This window comes from Hemicordylus capensis, chromosome 2, assembly GCF_027244095.1.
Source record: "Hemicordylus capensis ecotype Gifberg chromosome 2, rHemCap1.1.pri, whole genome shotgun sequence".
NCBI lineage: Eukaryota > Metazoa > Chordata > Lepidosauria > Squamata > Cordylidae > Hemicordylus > Hemicordylus capensis.
In genome coordinates this window covers 191,337,129-191,361,510 of record NC_069658.1, presented here as the reverse complement: position 1 = coordinate 191,361,510, position 24,382 = coordinate 191,337,129, and the positions used below count along the sequence as shown (strand labels likewise).

Genomic DNA, 24,382 nt, shown 5'->3' with positions numbered 1-24,382 from the left:
ACCTCTGCCATGTTTCAGCCTCAGTTCTCCATATGCAAGATGGGGTTACTATCTTACAGTGGGTGCTGCAAACACACCACATGCAAAGTACTTTGCACAGTTAAAAGGACCATAACAGATGCAAGGAGAGGATGCAGGATGTGACCACATAACTAGAAATGGGTGAGTAGCATCTGCAACCAAATGAGCAGAGGGAGAGATCAAGCTCCAGAAGAAAAGCAGCCTCATTCCTTGGCTGAGGCAGAAGCCCTGATCCCAACTTCAACCTATGACAACTGCACTGAAGAAGAAGGAGGAGGAGGAGGAGAAAGCAGGGCGTGTTTCTTCTCTACTCTTCCAATCCCAGCAGTGTCACTTCTGCCACACAGCACTCAAGCTTGGATATGGGAGGGCCTATCTGATGCATGCAAAACATGGAACGTGCCCCAAAAACACCAATAAAACGACTGGAATGGTAGGGAACACTAGACTAGGCATACGAGGAGCAGCAGGAGGATGGGAAACCGAGAGCCCAAACCGTTTGCCTTTGAAGGGGTAATGCTATGGCTGCCCCAATGAGATTTAAAGCCACTAAGCAATTCAAGGGCTGTGCTTTAGACACACTGTTTACTGTCCCCACAAGCCTGACTGCATTTCTGTTCACCTCTTGCATATCAAATGCTGCAGAGTGTCTAGCTAAATATCACTGTTCTATTCCTTCTACAAATGCAGGTGCAATGGAAACACCATGGATTTTCTCAGTCCTATTAGGAGCTGAGTTGTAATGCTGGCAGGTAACACAAATGAGGAGTCCAGAGTTTTCAGTAGAACAGGTTTAGGACACTTAACTGATTTAATCGGATGTCTGATTAAGTTAAGCTGAGAAATGTTAAGTGTCATGGGCTACACCAGATTCCATAAGGAAGATATGCAAGCCTACAGTATCCTGCTCTCCCATGCTACTACCCTGTAACTTCTGTTCTCCCTCACCACACACTCCCCCCACCCTCATTCCACTGGTGAAATGAAATATTCAGCAAAGGAAGATGTGTTGAACATTGGTTTCGGCTTCAAATAAATTTTATTTTATTTTCAGTATAAAAATACACATTTTAAACAAAAAATACAAGCAAACCCCTCACATGGCTTTACAAGTTAAAATGCTAGAGTAAGAGTGAGGCAAGAGAACAAGCTAGGAACTGAGGCAACTGATATTTCAGTCCCCACCTCACCCAACAGCGATTGAAGAGCTTTTCCCAAGTGGTTGTGGTGCATGAGTCTGCAATCAAATCCTCAACTCCGAGGACATTCTTAATCAGTGGTCCCTCTAATTTTGTTCATCTCTGTGTGGAAGTGTTTTGTTCTGGGTGGCAGTATCAAGGCAGTGTGCGCGCACATGCATTCAGAGTGGGGCCTTCCTAATTCAACCTCAGCGGAATCTAAAATGAACTGAGCAGACATCCAAAAACTTGTGAGGGTGCACACCTTAGAGGGAACAATGTTCTCGATACCAGTAAATGAAGGCTCCCTCTTGTTTGTTCAACTGAGTCCTAAAACACACAGTCTGGCATTCTAACAATGGCTGTCCTTTTTTGGAACTCTACAGACTCTTAAAGGGAGTCAGGCAAATTGTATTGGTAGCACACCACTTTCTGCCCTCCCAACAAAAATCTAGGCTTTTGGGGAGGTTTCCAGAAATTAAGGTAATTCTACCCACTTCCAGCGGATTCTACTGACAATACATTTTGGTCATCATGGCATACCAGCTGAAAGTGGATGGGTGACATTACAGGTAGTATATTGGGAGTGAAAATGTAGTTGTCTCCATAGTACATATCAGAGTCCAGAACTTACGCTGGTGGTTCCAAAACCGTGTGTGAAATGTTTCCACAACATGAATTGCCCATTTCTTTTCTAGCCAAACCAAATAAATATTTGCAGAATTGAGGGCTAGATCATGCAAACAGCAAGCAAGGACTGAACACTCATTTTCACTCCCTGTAACTAGAAAACTAGATGCTGGGTGAGGGGTGGGGAAAAAGAGTTCTCATCTAGGCTCCTTATCATTATGTTAGGTTTGTATGAGCTATAAATTACACCACCACCCCCACCCACCCTCACACACGGGCAGGGGAGGGGAAAAGTTAATCTTTCCCAAATGAGTCAGAAGCAGGTTTCACCACTTCCTCTGCGTGAAGCAGGCTTTAAAAGCTCTAGAGACCCAGATTCAATGCCTCACTCCACCATGAATTTCACTTGGCAACCCTGGGCCAGTCGCTCTCTGTGCCTAACCCACCTCATAGGGATGCTGAGGATAAAAAGGGAAGAACCACCATATGCATCACCCTAAGCTCCCTGGAGGACGGGCAGGATATAAATGCAGTAAGATAGAGCTCTTGCTTTAAGCAATACCTTTCATATTTCGTACTAAAGCATCTATATATGATGTCCCAAATCATGCAAATTAACTTGGCCTTCTATAATCAAAATCCACCAACCTATGAATTCAGCGTCCCTTGCCAACTGTGAGGGTTCCGTTCTGGGAAAACCTCACGGTTGCCAAATCTGCAGTGGAGAATCATTGCAAACGGGGTTAGGGGAATCACGGGCAAAAAAAGGTAAAATAAGAATCCCCAGGCCCCCAGAAATGCCCCCCCAAATCATTTTTTTAAAAGACACCTCACCAAACCACGAATACTGGGGGCACAGTTGGTGAGGGCTGTGACAATTTCCCAGTCACAGATACTCATATCCGTGATTGGGGAAACCGCAATCAACAAGGGACAGTACTGAACACAACATTTGAGGGTGGGTGTTTTTTTGTTTTTTGTTTGCAGTTGAGATTCTTGGTAAGGAATAATGAATGAAGTGACTAAGTTACATGAACTGAGAAACATGAATAGCTGGCAATGAAGGGAAAGATAGCCATGGACAGTTTGAAAAAGCATTTCCAAATATTATTCCACAATTCTAAAGGCTAGAATGAAAGACAAGTTGTTCAGGAATCCGAGTCCTCTGCTACAGAATCAGAAACCTACCATGCACAGAAAATTTGTAGAAAAACAAAATGGCCTTAAGAGGCAGCTGCAATACCTAGACTGAGATCCCTGAAAAGTAAGACAACAGATCTTTTGGGTCTACAGGTTGCTGGGCTCCACCAGAAAAAGTGAAAGGAAACCATTGCAACATGTGCTAGACCATCTGGTGTGAAAAGGAGAGCTTCAGTGTATTAAGCTCTCAATTTCCCTTGCTTTTTACTTGCCATTAATTAGTTCCAGGGCCTCCTCCTTGCTCCGAGTGATCTTATCCTCCCTCCACGACGCAGGTCTCCTAGACTGGTTGTGTTTTACCAAGAGGTGTGAGCATCGCACTTTCGTCGGCTCCCCTTGGCCATTCTTGCTGTTTCCAGTGGGGCGCTCCCACTGGCTAGCATTTGTGATGTGGTTGAAATAATAGACACGTCCTGCAAAAAGAAGGAGAAAGGTTTGAGTTGTAAGACAGGGCAGGTCCCTGAGAGATCCAAGGAAATCTCAGATTACCCAAAGGTATTACTCACCCATGCCAATATTTCACTTTAGTATCATACTCTCTCACACTTCAGATATAGGAGCTTATTGTACTTCCTCTCAACCCTCACTCTTCCAAGGGCAAGCCCCTCCCATGTCTGTGCCATGCCAATCCAGACAGTGTGCTACCTTGTGATGTCACAGACCAGATATGACACACAGAGTTACAGCCAAGACTGAATAGATCTCCAAACAGATATCAACCACCACTTCCTCAAATAAGCCTTTGAGTACTTTTTGACTTCAGTAACTTCAGTTATTGGTTAATGCTAAGCTGAAACTCTGGCAGTTTTATAGAGTTCATTCCAGCACACAAAAGCCTTCTTCCCCTTTCCTTTATACACTTAAAAAAAAAAAAATCTTACAAACTGTCAGGCTGGAATTCTTATTATTTTTTAAACGCACAGGATTTGTTTTTTTTTAACCATTTCAATTCCTATAATTTGCTTTAAAAACTAAAATTAGTGATTGTTTATAGTTAAGTGCCTTCTCTTAAAAATAAAGCGAATGTTGAGGTTAACACACTTTTTCTATGCAGAAGAACTACAGAAGGAAATACTAGACTGAGATCAAACTTACAAAGATGGCTATAGCTGCAATTCTATGCAACCTATCTGGGAGTAAGTCCCATCAAACTCAGAGGGACTTAATTTGTACTGGATAAGGCAACAAGTCCTGTGGAGTTTTTTTTAACTTATTGTTGTGCACTTCTACATGGCTCTGAGACACAGAGGTCATCACAGAATTGAGACCAAGGAGGTGCCATCCTGTACCTCACCAGGACCATCCACTGAAATAACATAAGTAACCTTGTAACCTTAATTCATATTCAGAAGTGCATAGCCAACTTTTCAATTACTTCAATTCAAGCAGGTAAGAGCAAAGCAACACAATTCATAAAGATACAATGTGTTGCGAGTTAAACCATCGCAGTCTACAGAAAATATCAGATAGTACTGAAACAACTTCCCAACCTCACCTACAGACCAAAGTCTTATCTAAAAAGTAAAATCTTTATAACTCTTCTATAAAGCTCAAGCAGACAGATCTGGGCGCTTTCCAGACTAGACCCTACAAAGGGGTCAGGATGTGTCTCGAAAGTGTGCTTCCACACTTTCTGCGTCGTGACACTGCAGTACCTACTGGGACCGCAGGGTGCCACTCACATTTCCAATGCCTTGTTGCAAATTTAATAGCTGCGTACATCCAGCGTGAAAAAGTTGCTGTTTTTTCGGGTTGTTAGCTGCTGCAAGACTGCTCCCCCTGCTGTTTACATCCCGAATACGACTTGCCACAATTGAGGCATTTTGGGGCTGTTCCAGCAGCTAGTCTGGAAAGCACCCTGCTGTACTTTAGATAAAAGTTAAACTTTACTTCAGACAGGAAGTGACTTCCCCAGTCAGGGAGGCACTATTGAAAAAGCTCAATTACACACAGAGGTCAAGTTTATCTCTGAATATAGCAGTGCTTGCAAAGAGATCTCATTGCAAGATCTCAATGAAAAGGCATATATGGGAAAAGGCACTCCCCCAAATACCTTAGACCCAAACCATTTAGAGCGTCAAGTCAAAACACAGCACTTTAAATTAGCCCCAAAACAAATTGACAGTCAAAGCTTTTGCAATCTGATCTCATGCAAATAGCATTGGTCACCAGCCAGGCTGCCATATTCTGGACCAGCTGAAGTTCCCAGACAGTCTTCAAGAATAGTCTAAAGAACAGCACATTACAGTAGTTTCTGCTAACTACTAGAGCTGCGCAAAGCAGCCTGTACAGATGTTGGGCAGAGGCCACTTCACTACTTCGGCATCAGCCTCGTTTCAGTGGCTCAGGCGGTCAGGTATATTCAATTTGCCCCCAAACTGAAAAGCCACTTTGATTCAGGGCAAGAACATTAGTGACTCGAAAGCTCTCTCTCCAACGTATGTACCAGGCAGGCCTCATCTTTTTCTCTCCTGGCAGCAGGGGAGTAGCAGCTGTCAAGCACGAGTTCTATTTTAAAAGGACTGCTGGATGACTTTTTGTTCTTGATCCTTTGCAATCCTAGGAATCGTAGTCTTTTCAGTTACTGCAGACATTACAGAAGCCCCTAAAAAAATAAAATAAAACCATGATTCCTAGGACTGCAAAGGACCAAGAAAAGTCTTCCAGCAATCCTTTTGAAATCAACGCCATGCTTGGCAGCTGCTGCTCCTTTATCCAGGAGCAAAAAAGGTTAGAGAGAGAGACCTACCTGGGAAATACAGGAATTGGAGGCTGTGCAAAACTTCAGAGGCCAATTTGACCCAATCTGATTTCAGCTCAGGTCCAATTAGAACCAAATGTGATGGTGCTTTGCTTCAAGTCTAACTGTGTCTAAGTGGGCCCATTTGCTTCAGGGCTGAATGGACCTACAATGTTTCACACAGTCCAACTAACTACACCTTTGCAATGCATCCTGTTCTCAGATATTTGTGACTGCCAACTGCATAGGCATTTACGTTCCATCTCGGGCAAAAACACTGCTCTGTCAAGTAATTACCCACTCTGGCTTCTGACTAGTTCTAGGCAATTGGTCTTCAGATAAGCAATCTTACCTACTGTCTCTGAATGTGGACAGAGGGAGCCAAATAAAAATCAATTAAATTCACAGTTGTCCTTCTTGCCCCAAGACATACACACTTCTAGAATGAACAAATCATTGGGGCGGGTTGCATGACCAAGTATTTTGGATTACATTCTTAGGTAGAATGAAGCCTATTTAGCTGCAAACAAATGGATATAAAATGGTTGTTATAAAATGTGTGAAGAGGCAATACATGGATTGCAAAACAGGAAACCCAGTTTAAGGTAGTGCCGCCACCCCCCTTAATTTAAGCCAACAAACCCTGCAACCTGTACAGTGTTTATACACGTTGGACTTGGATTTGTGGTTTTCAACATGTTCTAGGGAACACTTGGGTTTTATGGAAACTTACTGGAGGTTCTCACTAAAAACAGTAATGGAAGACAAGCAGCCCCGCAAGACAGCTAGCTTGTCATACATATCTCCCCCTGCAAGAAACAGCCACAAGAAAGTTCTGAGTGTGTTTTACGGCATATTTTCAGGAAACTAGGATGACCAACAGCCTAATATCCTAGGCTAACTAAACTAAAAATTAGCACACAGCCCAATGTGAGCTGTGTGCACCCTAGAATCCCTTGCGAACCAAGCAGAGGCACCTTTCAAAATGGTGATTCTATTTATATTAAGCAAGGGGAGCACAACTGGTCCTATCCAACACCAGCACAACATCTTGCTGGTGGCTGTTGCTGGTGTCTATCTTATTTCTTTTAGATTGTGAGCTCTTTGGGGACAAGGAACCATCTTTGCTTGTTTTTCTATGTAAACTGCTTTGAGAACTTGGTTGAAGAGTAAAATATAAATAACAGTAGTAGTACAATACCATTCAGAATCCTCTGCAATGCACAGAGGTTCCTTGGCAGACACATTGCTGTGGAAATTGTTCCTTGAATGTAGAAAATTTGAAACACACTGAACGAGATATATTCTTACATCTTTCAGTGATAACTGTTAAATCAGTGATAGCAAGAACATGGTGATAGGCTTACTCAAAGCCTTTTCATCACTATCAGACAGTTAAAAGCTTCCTTCTGGCTAGGGATGTGCACGGTCCGGAGCAGTCCGGACCGGCACCGAAGGGGGGCCTTTCTTTAAGGGCGGGGAGGGCTTGCTTACCCCTCCCGCCTCTTTGCCCCCTCCAGCGCCCGTATTTAACAGACTAACGGGGTGCTGGAAACCAGCCGCCCCCGCCCCCGCCCCGAGCAGATTTACCCCCAAAACTACCAATACCCCTGCCGTCGCCCGCCAGGCCTCCCTCCCTCCCTCCCAGCTGCCCGCCCGAGTCCTCACCCGATGCTTTAGTAAAAAACGAGAGGAGCTACCGGACAGAGCTCCTCTCGCTAGGAAGGCCTGCTGCATACTGAAGGTGCTTTACGCGCACGCGCATGCGCGCGCTGCAAAGGACGCCAATCGCCGGAGGCCCGGTCTACCCGGCCCGGCAGGTAGACCGGGCCTCCGGCGATTGGAGGCCCGGTCTACCCGGCCTTTTCCCGGTGGGTAGACCGGGCCTCCGGCGATCAGCGCGCGCATGTGCGCGCGCGCAAAGCGCCTTCAGTATGCAGCAGGCCTTCCTAGCGAGAGGAGCTCTGTCCGGTAGCTCCTCTCGTTTTTTACTAAAGCATCGGGTGAGGACTCGGGCGGGCGGGCGGGCAGCTGGGAGGGAGGGAGGGAGGGAGGGAGGGAGGGCTGGCGGGCGACGGCAGGGGTATTGGTAGTTTTGGGGGTAAATCTGCTCGCGGCGGCTGGTTTCCAGCGCCCCGTTAGTCTGTTAAATACGGGCGCTGGAGGGGGCAAAGAGGCGGGAGGAGTAAGCAAGCCCACCCGCAAAAGCAATGCCCCCCCACCCGGACCCGGACCAGCAAGGGCCGAACCGGTCCGGCAGTTCGGCCATTCTTTAGAATGGCCGCCGGACTGGTTCGGACTCACCCCTACTTCTGGCCCCCTGCTTATCCTAGCAATCTAAAAGACGGCAGATTACTGCAAGTGAGAGCAACTGCAACCAAAACTGCTGCAAAGCCTGGAAGCAATTCCGTAAGAAGGCAACATCATGGCAGTGCCTGTGCAAATTTTGTTTGCAGACAGCTCCTTCCTCATCCCAATTATCATAGAAAGAGAAGACACAGAGGATGCTTACACATTTCACTGTCATCCAAGCACAATTACATCATGACCTGGAAAGAGGAATGCCCACTTACAGTGAGGGAAATAAGTATTTGATCCCCTGCTGATTTTGTCCGTTTGCCCTCTGACACAGAAATGACCAGGCTATAATTGGAATGGTAGGTTTATTGTAGCTGTGAGAGACAGAATAACAACAAACAAACCCTCAAAAGCCCAGTGCCCAAAAGTCAGCGATGGATTTGCATTGTAGTGAGGGAAATAAGTATTCGATCCCTTCACAAAAGATGTCTTAGTACTTGGTGGCAAAACCCTTGCTGGCAATCACAGAGGTCAGACGTTTCTTGTAGTTGGCCACCAGGTTTGCACACAACCCAGGAGGGATGTTGTCCCACTCCTCTTTGCAGATCCTCTCCAAGTCAGAAAGGTTTCGAGGCTGATGTCTGGCAACCCTCACCTTCAGCTCCCTCCACAGATTTTCTATGGGATTAAGGTCTGGAGACTGGCTGGGCCACTCCAGGACCTTCATGTGCTTCTTCTTGAGCCACTCCTTTGTTGCCTTGGCTGTGTGTTTTGGGTCATTGTCATGCTGGAATACCCATCCACGACCCATTCTCAATGCCCTGGCTGAGGGAAGGAGGTGCTCACCCAAGATCTGACGGTACATGGTCCCGTCCATCGTCCCTTCGATGCGGTGAAGGTGTCCTGTCCCCTTAGCAGAAAAACACCCCCAAAGCATAATGTGTCCACCTCCATGTTTGACGGTGGGGATGGTGTTCTTGGGCTCATAGGCAGCATTCCTCCTCCTCCACACACGGCGAGTTGAGTTGATGCCAAAGAGCTCGATTTTGGTCTCATCTGACCACAACACTTTCGCCCAGTTCTCCTCTGGATCATTCAGATGTGCATTGACAAACTGCAGACGGGCCTGTACATGTGCAGCCTTAAGCAGGGGGACCTTGCAGGCACTGCAAGATTTCAGTCCTTCACGGCGTAGTGTGTTACCAATTGTTTTCTTGGTGACTATGGTTCCAGCTGCCCTGAGATCATTGACAAGTTCCGCCCGTGTAGTTCTGGGCTGCTTTGTCACCGTTCTCATGATCATTGCAACTCCACGAGGTGAGATCTTGCATGGAGCCCCAGACCGAGGGAGATTGACAGTTATTTTGTGTTTCTTCCATTTGCGAGTTATCGTGCCACCTGTAGTCACCTTCTCACCAAGCTGCTTGGCGATAGTCTTGTAGCCCAGTCCAGCCTTGTGCAGGTCTACAACCTTGTCCCTGACATCCTTCGACAGCTCTTTGGTCTTGGGCATGGTGGTGAGTTTGGAAGCTGAGTGATTGCTTGCTTCTATGGACAGGTGTCTTTTATACAGGTACTGTAACAAGCTGGGATTAGGAGCACTCCCTTACAGAGGGTATTCCTCATCTCAGCTCGTTACCTGCATATAGTGAAAAGACACCTGGGAGCCTGAAATCTTGCTGATTGATAGGGGATCGAATACTTATTTCCCTCACTACAATGCAAATCCATCGCTGACTTTTGGGCACTGGGCTTTTGAGGGTTTGTTTGTTGTTATTCTGTCTCTCACAGCTACAATAAACCTACCATTCCAATTATAGCCTGGTCATTTCTGTGTCAGAGGGCAAACGGACAAAATCAGCAGGGGATCAAATACTTATTTCCCTCACTGTATTTATTACATTTATAAACCGCCCTGACCAGAAGCTCTGGGCATTGTACAACAACTTCTAACAAGTCATTAAAAACACACAATTCAAAACACAGTGCTGAAAACAATATAAAACCAATTCAAACACAATTAAAACCATTTAAAACCAATTAAAATACTTTTAAAATAACAACAACACTTTACAAGCCTTGGAAGGTCAGGCCAAATAAATAAGTTTTTAGGGCTCTCTTAAAGGCCAAAAGCGAGCCTCCTGGAGGCCTGCATTACTCTCCCACCTGGTGCCCTCTTTCTGCCCAAAGATGAACGACTAGGGGCTTGCCTCTGCCCCAGCCAGAAGAAGGAAGTTAAAGTAAAAAATGAACAAAGAACAGAGCGACTGGAGTGGACCCTGCTCGAGATGGCAAGAACTGGAGACTGAGATCGCCCCGCCCTCCTAGGAGAGCAGTCTCTGATTGGCCCTGTCTCAGCAGGGGTTCGTAAGTGATCCCCATGGTCCACGGATACAACCCTCTTCTGAGGGAGAAGGCACTCTCAGCACTTTGTATTTCTCCCGGAAACATATTGGCAGCTAGTGCAGTTGTTTTAAGACAGGCATAATACGGTCTCTCCGGGTTACCCCAGAGACCAATCTGTTTGCTGCATTTTGAACTAACTGAAGTTTCCAAACTACGTACAAAGGCAGCCCCACGTAGAGTGCATTGCAGTCATCAAGCCTGGAGGTTACCAGCTGCTGTACCACTGTTTTGAGGTCGTCCTCTTCAAGGAATGGACACAGCTGTCGAATCAGTCAAAGCTGATAGAAAGCGTTCCTGGCCATAGCCTCCACCTGAGAAACCATGGTGAGGCCTGGATCCAAGAGCACTCCCAAGCTGCGTACCTGTTCCTTCTGGAGGAGTGTAACCCCATCCAGCATAGTAAGATCTAACTCATCTCACCTGCTGAGAACATAACAGCCCTGCTGGATCCAGCCCAAGGCCTATCTAAGTCCAGCAGGCTGTTTCACACAGTGGTCCAGCGGATGCCTCTGAGAAGTCCACAGGCAGGAGGTGAGGGTATGCCCTCTCACCGGCTGTTGCTCCCCACAACTGGTATTTAGCAGCATCTTGCCTCTGAAGCTGGAGGTGGCCTATAGCCACCACGCTAATAGCCACTGATAGACCTGTCCTCCATTACTCTGTTTAAATGCCTTTTAAAACCATCCAAACTTGTGGTCATCACCACATCCTGTGGCAGAGACTTCCAGAGGTTAATGAAGTAGCTACTTACACAGCACATGGTTCGTGTTTAAGCAAGGCAGCAGAGCCACCCAAAATCTGGCTGCTATAGAAGAGCAATCAGTTGTGCAGCAAGTGTTCTGTGCTTGCGAGAATGAACTAAAGGGTATCAACAACAGAGAGATGGCACTCCACTCTGAAATCAACAGCCCTTCGGACCTTCATCCCAGCCATGTCCCACATTCAGGGCTGTATTAATCCAAAGTGTGAAAGAGGAGGCATGGTGAGAAAGTAAAGTGTACAACTGCAGCTTATTATTGTCATGTGACCACAGCCCATCTTTCAGAATACAACCACACAGAAAGACTATTTTAGACTGGCATTAAAGATGAAGGGTGCTGAGTTGTTTGGTACAGGGAAATTGTATTTCCCTTAACCCAAAGAGATCAGTCAAAAAAGAAATGCATACAGAGGGAAAATGAAAAACCTGGATGTTGCAGAAATTGGTACTACCTTTTAAATGCACTGCAGTCATGTACAGATCTTTGGTGGGGGGGAGCCAAGGAGCCTAATCAATAATGGAGAAATCCAAACCACATCCATATATAAAAAAAGGTTAAGCTAATGCCCAGGACTTTAAGATTGCTGGTTAGCAGGGTGGATTTGATTTAAATCAAACTGATTTAAATCATGATTTAAATCACGATTTAAATCACTAGCAGGGTGGATAAAAATAAAAAAAAATCCAATTTAAATCAAAAAAACTGATTTAAATCAAAAATCCAATTTAAATTAAAAAAATCTGATTTTTTTTATTTAAATCGGATTTTTTTTATTTAAATCGGATTTTTTTTATTTTTATCCACCCTGCTAGTGATTTAAATTGTGATTTAAATCGTGATTTAAATCAAATCCACCCTGCTGGTTAGGGATTTCTACCTCAACATTCTTTGATGGTTTGGAACTGTAGGTGAGATAGTAAATGGACCACATGGACCAGGTCACTGGAACTTCTGGGCCTAGTGATGCCTCCTTTTCCACCTCAACTTGTTCTGCAACCTGAAAAAGCTCTAAAGTGGGCTCCCTCCCACTATTAACATTTCCCATAATAGGCTACTTGCAGGTTCTTAGTTTAGGCCCCACTGGTTAACTCATCTGCTCTTTTCATGACTGATGAGATCATTTGCTTAATACTTAAGCCAGGCCCTGACAAGCTCTCTTTGGATCTACAAGCCAGCACACAGATTTAGGAGCCAGACAATAGACACTTGACAAAATTACCAGACTAAGTGACACACATTATGGGGGAAGATAAATGACCTTCCCTTTATCCACTTTATAAGTAACATACTTAGAGCAGAAACAGGGCTGCCTTGAACAAATAAATATTTCATTAAATAACTCTACCACTGAATAGCCTAGTCTAGGTGTCATAGTTGTGTTTTTAGGCAACATGGCTCCCTGTTGCTTGGGACTTGTCAAGTCCTTACTTAAGTCCATCCTGCCTCCCTCTAGCCTCTTTGCTCGAATCAGTACTTTCTATTCCTGAAGCAGCAGCAATGTGTATGTCAAATGGACCACCCTTTCATTCCTCAGGCACCTGCATATTGTAAGGCTAGTCCTGATCTACATTAAACCAGGTTTGTGACACAGTCACTTGCCTGGCCACTTGTGGCAGTAAGAACTGACTGCAGGCAACTAAGCAGGGAAGCTATTATAAACTGGAAAATAATTTGTCCGTTTTTCTTATGAGCTATCAATGTGCTGTAAGTTACTAACATGTTTTTGTTGACAAGTGGTTATTAAAATATGTTGGATAATAATATTCATGGCTTTGCAGAGCCACAAAATATCAGGATTTCAGCTTCCTTTTAAAGCAGTTCTGCTTTATGGTAGGCATATAATCAACTAGTGGCAAATGGTCTGCCAGTTAGCAACTCATCCACTTGCCCTACTCATGTATTGGCTGTCATCTATCTGCTCACCAGACCATAGCTATCCCAGTTATTAATATTTATATACCACATTTCTAAAAAGGAATAGAAAAAGGAATACAATAGTTTCCATCCCAGAAGGGCTCACAATCTTAAGAAACAACACAAGATAGGCACCAGCAGGGTGGATTTGATTTAAATCAAACTGATTTAAATCATGATTTAAATCACTAGCAGGGTGGATAAAAATAAAAATCCGATTTAAATCAAAAAAATCGGATTTAAATAAAAAAAATCAGATTTTTTTGATTTAAATCGGATTTTTGACTTAAATCGGATTTTTTGATTTAAATCGGATTTTTTTTATTTTTATCCACCCTGCTAGTGATTTAAATCAGTTTGATTTAAATCAAATCCACCCTGGGCACCAGCCACTGGTGGGCTGGATAAGGACAGTTCTATCCCTGCTAGATATAAAGAGCCATCACTTTCAAAAATGACTTTGGTTTTAAATAGTTCTGAACCTGAACCATGAATTACCTTTTGCTTTGGTTTCCAACTTGGAGACATATCAACTCATCAGCTGAGTGGCTTCCCTTCTGCTTTAAAGGGCCAACAGTCCTTCAAGGAAAGAGACTACCCTACAGCATAGGGTACCTGCAGTTACAATAGCACTATACAGAGCACGACCTTGCTTTGAACAGCTGGGGCAAGATCCTGCAGCAGGGAAAGAGGCAAAACAGCAGAGCAGGCAAATGGAGCAAAGGTGGGCAACTGCCCTGTGAATTTTTACTGCAAGGTTGACTTATGACTTGCATGAATCCTATAATTATAAAGCCCAAATTGACAGTTCTATCACTCAACTCCATCAGAGTGGAACAAGATAGAACATTTTGTTTTTCTAGCCAAAGAACCAAGATACTCTCCCAAGGTCAACTCAGCAGGTCCACAACTGCAATGAAATCTGCATTGTACTACTAGCCTTGGCCTACACTGTAGTCTTTCCAAAGTACAGGACAACCCGTTAAATGTACAAAACGCAACTAACAGGGAATAATGAATAGCTTTGCAACTTTTGGGGTAATCCGAGCTTCTAAAAGCTTTAGGAGAAACCATATATTTCAACAGCACATACCATATAAATCATTCTCCCCAGTGTTCAAGAAGCCAACAAAGCTGAACTTCCTTTGGGAACCCAGCAGTAGATCTAAAGTTGCAAAGGAGACTAAAGACTGAAGTTAGACAGCCTGTTACCTAAACAAGTTCTTCCTAGATAAAACTGCATCATCCTCACAAATGATGCAATACCCAAGAAGGGTCATGTGCCATATGAAGAATGGGACTGGACTGAAAAAAAGAAAAAATGGGTGGCCACAGCAAACATGCACGGCCCAGATATCATCCAGAAGACCTCTCTGGTTACCCTAACAAGACACCTCATTATCCAAATATAGTTAAGTGAAATTTGAATATAGGTGAAAGAAGATCATAACAGAAAATGCCTACCTCCTATCATGTCAAGGTAACATGTTCTAACATGATCAAGTTACGTTTGCACTGAGCAAACATATGAAAGTAATTCAGATTGAGGCAGGATACTAATGAACATGCTTTATTTAGTAGGCAACTGGCTTACATACACAGCTGCCTGCCTTTATACCTACTCTGTTACAGTAACTTACCAACTCTGTGCAGTCTTCAGGCTTAAAAATAAGTAGTACTAATGCAATCACTACAATATGAAGCTGAGTTACACTTACAGTATAGTCAAACCACTGGTCCCTATAGGTCAGTACACTACACTAGTGTGTACACTAGGGCTGCACAGCTTCAACCCTCCTGCAGATATTGGCCTACAACTCCCATCATCCCTGATAATTGACCACTGTGGCTAGGGATGATGGGAGTTGTAGTCCAAAAACAGCTGGTGGGCCAAAATTGTGCAACCACGGTCTACACTAACTGGCAGTGGCTCTCCAGGGTTTCAGACAGTAGTCTTTTCTAAGCATATCTAGAGATACTAGAGACAGATTCTGGAACCTTCTGCACACAAAGCAGAAGCTCTACCACTGAGCTACAGCCCTTGCCCAATGTGAAAGTGGATTCCTGTTAACAGCAATTAGAGCTACATTGTCACACAGCCCCACTTAAACAAGGCAGAAAACTCTCATAATGGGATAATACCATCAGCCAGTGACCTATTCACTTGCTCATTTTTCAAGAGCCAGTTCCCACAACACTAACTGCCAATGTTCAAAAACATGGTAGGACCTGTCCCCATCAAACTGTGAAGCAAGGGAACAAAGAAGAGGAAGACATTTATAAATATGACTGCAGTCCCAGATAACTTACACTAGAATCATCCCCAGAGTAGAAATTTTTACTTCAAACAGATACGAATAAACTATTCCACTTCAAGCAGATTACTACAGTTAGCAAGGACTGCAACAGTATCTGCAAGTTCCCAGACAAGGCAGCTGTATCAAGTGGTAACTCCCCTGCCAACTGGGCAAAGAGGCACCTTTTACAGTGGTGTTTCTCTTTATTTAGCAGGGGGAGAGTAACTGGCCCTATCCACCCCCAGCACAGTACCTCCAGTGACTGTTGCTGGTGTCTATCTTGTGTTTCTTTTTAGAATATGAGCCCTTTGGGGACAGGGAGCCATCTTAATTGCTTATTATTTCTCTGTGTAAACCACCTTGAGCCATTTCTGGAAGGGCGGTATAGAAATCAAAATAACAACAATAAACTTTTGCAAATGCTATTGGTGTGACTGGCAAGCTAACCTAAATGCTGAACACCCCCCATCCCCATTTTAAGAGAAAATATTAAAATAAGTATATGATTTCTTGTGCTGGTGAATATGCTAACCATTTTGCAAGGACAGGACACCCCACAACTGCAGAAAGGAAGGAAGAAGTGGTTATCAAATAGAGAAGTGCACTAATTACATATAAGCAGAGCAAGTAAAGAATTTCTCCCCTTCATTTTCATACTCTTTCATGCACATTCATAGTAATGTATAACATAGTTTACAGCAATACTTAACTCCTCAATGCAAAGGACACACCCAAAATAATATTTCCCACACTATACCCTGCAGCAGTAGAGACCTTCACAGATGGCAAGAATGCCATTCCCATCATTTCAGAGCTCACTGTAAGGAAACTCAAGAGTTTCAAAGCCATCCTTCAAGGTATCAGAGGACCAGATTGTCCAACTCCACCCATACATTCCATGAACTCCCAACACTATCTAGCCTTGCTTTTACACATGAGATGGAATCTGTGGAGAATCTAATATTCAAGGGTGTAGCGATGAAAGAACAGAAATCTTTTTAGGACTTTGCTACTTTCACACTCATTTTTGACATTGTTTTCAGGTTTTAAAAAAACCTTAGTGTTTCAATATGTTGCAACTCACCTGGATCTATTAAAGATTAAAAAGGGATGTTGTTGACTAGCCATTGCTGCTGGGGATTCTGGGAGTTGTAGTCAACAACATCTGGGAGTCCCTGTTAGAGGGTACACTGAACTGCAGGCCTACCTCTTACTAGCCACTCAATTCTACCTTTTTAAAGCTAGGCCAAGTGACTCCAGCAATGGAAGCATGAGGAAGCTCCAGCAACTAGGCATCGAGGCCTAGTTTGAGTACCGGTACAATTTCAGCAGCAGGCCAAGAAGGTCAAAGCAGTGAAGCTCCCCCTCCCCCGCAACAAAGACAGTAAGCTTAAATACAAACTGCATACTACAAGACTTAGTTGTAAAAAGAACACTGAAGACAAAACATAATCATTCAGTCAGGATACAGCAGGGGTTATTCAGGATTTTGCTTAGAATATATATGTACAATTACCTGTTTGCTGGCAGAGATCACAGAGAACTGCTCAGTGCAGTGAGTAGGGGTGGGTCCGGACCGGTCCAGAGGCCATTGTAAAGGCCTCCGGACCGTCCGGACCTGGTCGGTCCGGGTGGAGGGGGTCCCTTTAAGGATGGGGAGGGTTTACTTACCCCTCCCGCCGCTTTGCCCCCTCCAGCGCCCGTATTTTCTGTAGAAATTGGGGTGGCAGGATACCTACCCGCCGCCCCTTCTGCCTCCTCATTCCAAAAGGCTGCAACAAGCCTTCTGCGCACGCGGCGCGGCAGCTTCATGTTCACCCGACGCAATGGGTAGACCAGGCCTCCGACCGCCGGAGGCCCGGTCTACCCGTCACGTCGGGTGAACGTGAAGCTCGCACGCCGCGTGCGCAGAAGGCTTGTTGCAGCCTTTTGGAATGAGGAGGCAGAAGGGGCGGCGGGTAGGTATCCTGCCGCCCCAATTTCTACAGAAAATACGGGCGCTGGAGGGGGCAAAGCGGCGGGAGGGGTAAGTAAACCCTCCCCATCCTTAAAGGGACCCCCTCCACAGTGCCGGACCGCAACTGTGCGGTTCCGTGCACACCCCTAGCAGTGAGTCCCTGCAAATTGGCAAGATTTGTTTCAAAGGTGGAACACTTGGAGAAGCAATGTAGATGAGACCCTCAGGAATGTGGTAGACAGGACCCACCCGCATGTCAACAGATCCTTCACAAGAGTGAAGGTCTTTGGGTCATGGCCAGTGTTCTCTCTAATTTTTTTTCATCTGTGTGCAGAATTAGATTTGTTCTGGGCAGCAGTATCAACGCAGTGTGCATGCACATGCATTCAGGGTGGGGCCTTCCCGATTCAACTTGAGCAGGATCTAAAATTAACTGACCCAACAATTTAAAAAATGTGTGAGCGCATGCACATGCACACGCCTTAGAGGGGACACTAATCAAGGCCACACAGTAAGAAAGCTGAAAACAGCCCTGTGAAAAGAACCCATTTGGGAGATAGTGACCTGATGCCCTATTGTACCAAGGGCAAAGCTCCAGAATGGGAGCCTGCTTGTAGTGGAAGATTTAATAGTTAGGAGCAGAAACAAATGAATATTTATGATGACTAGTGTGCTGCATCATGACGAACCTGGCTGGTGTAAGAGCGTGAGTATTATGTACTGCCTTGCAGAGAGAGCTAGTGTAAGAAGGAAGTGTTTACACAAAGGCACACATTGATAACAACAACATTGAAATATATAATAATGACGTCCTCAATTAAAAATTGACATAAAATTTTAGGATGCTAGATAGTAAATCCAGGACCTTCAAAGCAATCTTCTATCTATATAATCTTCTATATGATTAATTCTCTTAGCCATCTACATATTTATGTGTGTGTGCGTGTGTGTGTGTATTATGCACACACACATTGCGCCACCATGTCGAGAGGAGCCCGGCTGGGCGGGCAGCTGTGCTGTGCTGGGCAGGGAGGGAGCCAAGGAGGAGGATGGAGGGCCGGGACAGAGGAGGACAGAGGAAGGAGGGCAGGAGAGACTGAGGCAGAAGGTAGGGGGAGTGTATTGTCACACAGATGCTCTGTGCGAGGTCAGCTAGTGTTTTTTGTTTTTTTAAATGCTACCTGTTCCACACAGTACCAGCTAAACAGGCACAGCTGTGAGATTTCAATTTGCAGATGATACCATGGCATCAGGTGGAAGGATTTGGGAGTTACTAGGCACTGGGCCATAATGGAACTCTATTACGGCCCAGTGCTTAGTATACAGTATACATATATCGTATACCTTTGGGCCATAATGGGACTAAACCGTGGGTGCTTAACATCAAAAAGGTCTATTTTTACACTGACTTCTGGCAAGAGACAAGGAAGGTTTGATTTGGGATAACACACACCAATAAATGTATATTCAGGTCATAGCAAAAAGGCAAGACAACACAAGTGGAAAGTTACTCAAGGAGTCCAACAGGTTTACACTGAATGTCAAGGGAGGAAGCTTCAAGATTAGGGGAGAAAGTGCTGGTAGGAGAAGGGGTCACATTTCTTCAAGATGCTTGGAGATTATTTAAGAAAATGATAAAAGCTCATAAAATGTATACCACAGATTAGGAAAAATAACAAAAGTTCAAAAGGATACCAGTTTGATTAATAAGCATGAGGAAACTACAAAAGGCAAGATGATTTCCTTTTTTTAAAAAAGGAGAAATCTAGCCCAAACAAATGTAAACTGACCATAAGGCAAATGGAAAAAGAACGAGAAATATATTGCTAGACAACCCATAATAATACATCAGAGGCAAAAAAAGCTGGAAGGCAAGTGGTTGGACTGCTAGAAATAGGAGGAAGGAGAGGATTAAAAAGGATGATAGTGAAAGTGCAGAGATGCCGACTTCTTTTTTTGTATTGGCCTTCACTATGGAAGATGTTGGACAGACAGCTATGCCTGAACCATTCCCTCCCACCAAAGGGTTTTTGGAAAAGCACATTTATTAAAGTGATTATGTTCTAGACCTAACTGGCAAATTCAAAACTAATCAGTCACTGGATATGGATGGAATACATGCAGCAGTTCTAGAGTGTAAAATGGTTGGTCTTCAAATATGCAATTTGTCGTTACAAATGGCCCTTCCCAGAGCACTGAGAATAACAGTTTTTTAAAAGGGGACACAGGAAAATACAGGAAATCGCAAGCCTGTTTGCCTAACTTCTGTCCAAGAAAAAATGGTGGAAAATATTATTCAAGCTAGTAATAGAACAATATAGAAGAAAAAGTCTTGTTGAGAAAATCAGCATGGCTCTGCAAAGGGAAATAATGGCTCACTAACCTTTTAGAATTCTCTAAGAGCATCAACAGACATGTAGACAGGATATCCAAAAAGCTTTTGACAAAGTCCATTATCAAAAGCTCTTGAATCAACTTAGCAGTCAGGCATGAGAACATGCCCTTTTATAAATTGAAAATTGGTTCAGCAGAAATAAAAGGCAAGCATAAACTGACAGTTTTCACAAGCGAGAAGCAAGCCATCGTCCCCACCCCCCACCACCACCACCCTCAGCATCTGCAATGGGAGGACTAGTGCTATTTGACTTACTCATGTACTATTTAACGGCTCATGACCTGTAATAAGGAATGAACAGTGAGGTGCCCAGATCTGACAATTACAGCAAATTATTCAGAATAAGAACTTGTGCAAATTGTAAAAAGCTCCAGAAAGTTCTCTCCAAACTGGATGAATGGACACAAAATATAAACATGTAACCTTAGTGATGAACATGGGAGGAAAACTCCCAAATTCATATATACACTGATAGATTTTGAACTGTTCAGGAAAGATCTCAGGGTTGCAGTGGATGCAACAAGACCTTCAATTCTAAGTGCAGCAGCAAAAAACCACAATTCTATATTGGCAATTATTAAGAAAAGGGTTGAGATATTGGCAATTATTAAGAAAAGGATTGAGATATTGGCAATTATTAAGAAAAGGGTTGAGAACAGCCAGCATCCATTAACATTTACATAAATCTATGATGTGGCTGCATTCAAAATATTGCATACTGTTCTAGTTGCCTCTACTGGAGAAGATCACACAATATGCACAGAGAGCAACCAATATTTCAAGGGTTGTAGTACCACCTTTGTGAGAAAAGGCTAACACACTGAGTTTGAGGTTTAAAAAAATGAAAACTAAGGGGGGGGGACAGTAGAGGTTTATAAAAGGTATACCGCCCCCCCCATTTCTCATAATACTAGAAGATCACCCAATAAAATTCAATAGATTCCCAATAACCAGAAGAAACATATTTCTGTATTTTATGGTTTCATTTGTGCATGTTCTTTAATTTTTTAAATTAGATTTGTATTTTTAATGATTCCAATTTGATATTGTTGTTGTGTAGCTGTTTTAGTTTTATATTGTTTTAAGTTTTATAAACTGCCTTGAGATTGTTTTAATGAAAGACGGTATAACAATCCAATAATTGAATAAAAATAAACAAATAAATAAAATTCTTGAACACCCAATGCATAACTTTGCTGTGATAAGATGGGGTGAAGTCCACTAGCTAAGATGGTCTAACAATGGATTAGACACATTCATGAAGAGTGGTCTATCAACAGCTATTAATATTTACAGCTAAAGTGAATCTTCATCCTCTCTCTGACTAGCAGGCGCTATGGTCAAACAGCAGGAGATTGCTCATGCCTTAATACAAAGCAAGATCCTTTTTTTAAAAAATGCACCACCCCTCTCATAGGTTTCTCCGACGCTGCTAGCTAGCTGCCCTCGGAAACAAGATGCTGAATAAAAATCCTTGATCTAATGCAGCAGGGCTCTTATACTCAACCAAGATTTTCAGGGCAGTGTTCTTTAGGTCTCTACCCTGTACCTCAGGACTATTAGCTCGATTAAAACTAAAACAGATTTACAGGAATAGAGGTTATCAGCAGAAATTCGGAGCTGTGATGTTGGAAATAGGACACACGTTAGATGGTCTACTGGAACAGATGGGCTCAGAGTGATTTGCTTATGGCCAACAGCGTGGAGCTCTTCATCTGAGAGGGGGCAACAAACGATGGGAAGGCCTGCACTTGCGCTGACACTATTTTTTGTTGTGTACAACTATCAAAGGCTTGGAAGAGGCTGTCGTAGGAAGGGCAAGAAGACGGTGGGGTGAGGGGGAGACAAAGCACCCCAGGCCTTAAGGATGGGGAGTCAAATCGAGACACATAAACGTGGGAAAGGGACGGAAAAAATAGCCATTCTTTTTCCATGGAAACGCACAATATTTGGAGGACGACGCATCTGGCTTTCTCCTCTTATTCTATAATCCTGCAGAGAAGAGTCCCTCGTCAGTCACAATGACCCAATTTCTTCCCCTACTCCCCCACAAAAAGACCCCATAACCCCACATTTAAAGAAAATATACCACGCAGAAGCCCGCCCCTCCGAAGCTCTGCATTCTCCCGGTGGCTGCCACTCCCTCGGGCTGAAGGGCCTGGCAGACCCCAAACCACGGGCAGGCCCCCTCTTCCCTCCCGCCACCCGACGCTTCCCTCGGGATTAGTCTCAATTTTCGAGTCTGACGAGATACACCACCCCCACCCGCGCGGGACCTCAGAGCCCCCAGCCCCACTCCCTGCGCGGGGGTACCAGAGCTGCGGCTCATGCGCTTCTCCCAGCCTGCGGGGAGCTTCTCCTCCTCCGCCATCTTTCTTCCTCTCACACAGCTGCAGCGAGCGGCGGCAAAGCGCAGAGCCAGCCACGCCCACTTATCCTGGCAACGCCGCCACCGCTGCACGCGCACAATGGCTTCACCAGCTCTCTCGCGACACCAGTGCTCCTCCCGCTATTGGCCTTCCGAGCGGCGAAAGCGTGCTTCTATTGGTTAGCCTTTCAAGGAGGGCGGGAGGTCCCGCCCAAGGAAAAGGCGTCCAACCCGCTCGCGTCCCGAAACTATTGGCAGGGGAAGGGCAGTATGGAGGCTGCGGAGGGACTAAGAGGGTGGGGCTTGGAGAGATGGTTCAATGGAGAGCATACAATTTATTTGTAAAGTGTGTGAACACGCACAGTAAACCGCGCAAACCCTCTGCACGTTTACTGGGAAGTAAGGCCTATTGGGTTCAAAGGGGATTACTCCCCGATAAGAGCGCTTAAGACTGCAGCTGTGAGTGGGGAGTTCTCGTCAGGTCCGCAGTGCATGCAAGGAAATCGAATGCGTTGCAATTCAGATCGATTTGCCAAGTCACGGAATTAAGGCCTGCGGCTGCAGTGCAGGTGTAATAGAATCTGGTGTCATGCAGGCTGCAATGCTACTCGCGCTTAGACGGCAGTAATAAGCCCCATTGGGAGGGTCATGGGCTTCTGCTGCCTTACTGAAAGGATAACGTGACAACTTCAACTGTGGTTAATTTACAGCAACATATTAAACTGATTTATACTGCCAGTTCATTGGTCCATTTAGTCCTGTATTATCTGCCCAACTAACTTGGACTCTCTTCTGGGTATCTGGCAAAGCTCTTTCCCTGCTTGGGATACTTTTAGCATAATATACCAAGGGATAGTCCGCAAGTGTGTGTGTTCTCTGATAATTCTCAGAGAAAGAGGCAACGGCCTTCTTTCAAATGCCCAGCAGAGCATGTGTAGTAACCACATTCACATACTTCCATTTGTATGCCTTAACTCCAGAGGTGTGTGTAAACTTAGGTCATGGCTACCCCCACACAGAGTCGTAGAGTTGCAAGAGGGCATCTATGCCGTCTCTCGCCCATGCTCCTCAATGCAGGAAAGCTAGAGCATCTCCAATAGATAGCCATCCAGTCTCTGCTTGAAGATCTCCAGCAAGGCAGGAGATCCCATCACCCTCCTAGGGAATTGGTTCATATTTTGCTCTTAAGAAGTTTATCTAATGTTTAACTGAAATCTACCCTTTGGTAACTTGAGCCCATTAGATCTAGACCAGCCTTCTGGGCAGCAGAGAAGTCTTTCCCCTCTTCTATAAAACAGCCCGTCAGGTATCTGAGAAGTGTCATCATCTATATAATTAATTCTCTTAGTCGGCATGCATGTCCAAGATTTGGCAGTGGAACTCTCGCGACACGCTGCAAGAGTTCTGGCGAGAGGCCCGGCTGAATAAGGAGGGAGGAGGAAGAAAGTGGCAGCGGTGGGCAGAGGAGGGGGGAGAGAAGAGCAGTGGGGGCGGCAGGCGGGCGGGGAGAGAAAAGGCGGGTAGGGAGAGAAAAGAGGCAGCGGTGGCAGGACGATGTGAGGGAGAAAAAATGGCGGAGGCGGGTGGGCAGCAGGGCCCTTTTTGGTTGCCCGCTGCCAGGTGAGGCTCTGTGTGGGGGGAGGAACAGGAGGGGGGAGGGCTGGAGAGCGCAGGGCTAGAGGGAAGGGGAAGAGAGGAGAGACCAAGGGAGGGGGAGGGGGAAACAGCCAGCCTCAAAGTGCCGCACTGATGCTCTGTGCAGGGTCGGCTAGACTCGGTTTACTTATTTTCTTACACTTATAAGGGGTGGGAGGAGAGAACCCTAAAACACCACTCTGAAAGCAAATTGTGCACGTCACGAAGTATTTTTGCTTGTATGATCTATACAGTACTCCCAAGAGAGCCAGCGTGGTGTAGTGGTTAGAGTGCTGGACTAGGACCGGGGAGACCCGAGTTCAAATCCCCATTCAGCCCTGAAACTAGCTGGGTGACTCTGGGCCAGTCACTTCTCTCTCAGCCTCACCTACTTCACAAGGTTGTTGTGAAAGAGAAACTCAAGTAAGTAGTACACTGCTCTGGGCTCCTTGCAGGAAGAGCGGGATATAAATGTAAAAGTAGTAATAATTCTGAATGCAATTACTGAACTTTAAAACCTTGGCAATGAAGTCCTGTCAACTGGGCAAGGAGGCATCAATTGAAAGCGATGGCTCTCATAAC

The 24,382-nt window shown here is 44.8% G+C and overlaps 1 protein-coding gene across 1 annotated transcript in view; it reads right to left on the bottom strand.

Annotated features, from left to right (window-relative positions):
* The window catches only part of PIN1 (peptidylprolyl cis/trans isomerase, NIMA-interacting 1), a 55,162-nt gene extending 32,896 nt beyond the window's left edge, over positions 1-22,266 (bottom strand). Inside the window, exons 1-2 of the mRNA XM_053297768.1 lie at positions 22,111-22,266; positions 3,242-3,442 (exon numbers count right to left, since the gene is read on the bottom strand). Coding sequence (XP_053153743.1) covers positions 3,242-3,442; positions 22,111-22,168 — 259 coding nt within the window. The 5' untranslated portion in view covers positions 22,169-22,266. The remainder of the gene's footprint in view (positions 1-3,241; positions 3,443-22,110) is intronic.
* Between the last annotated feature and the right edge of the window lie 2,116 nt (positions 22,267-24,382).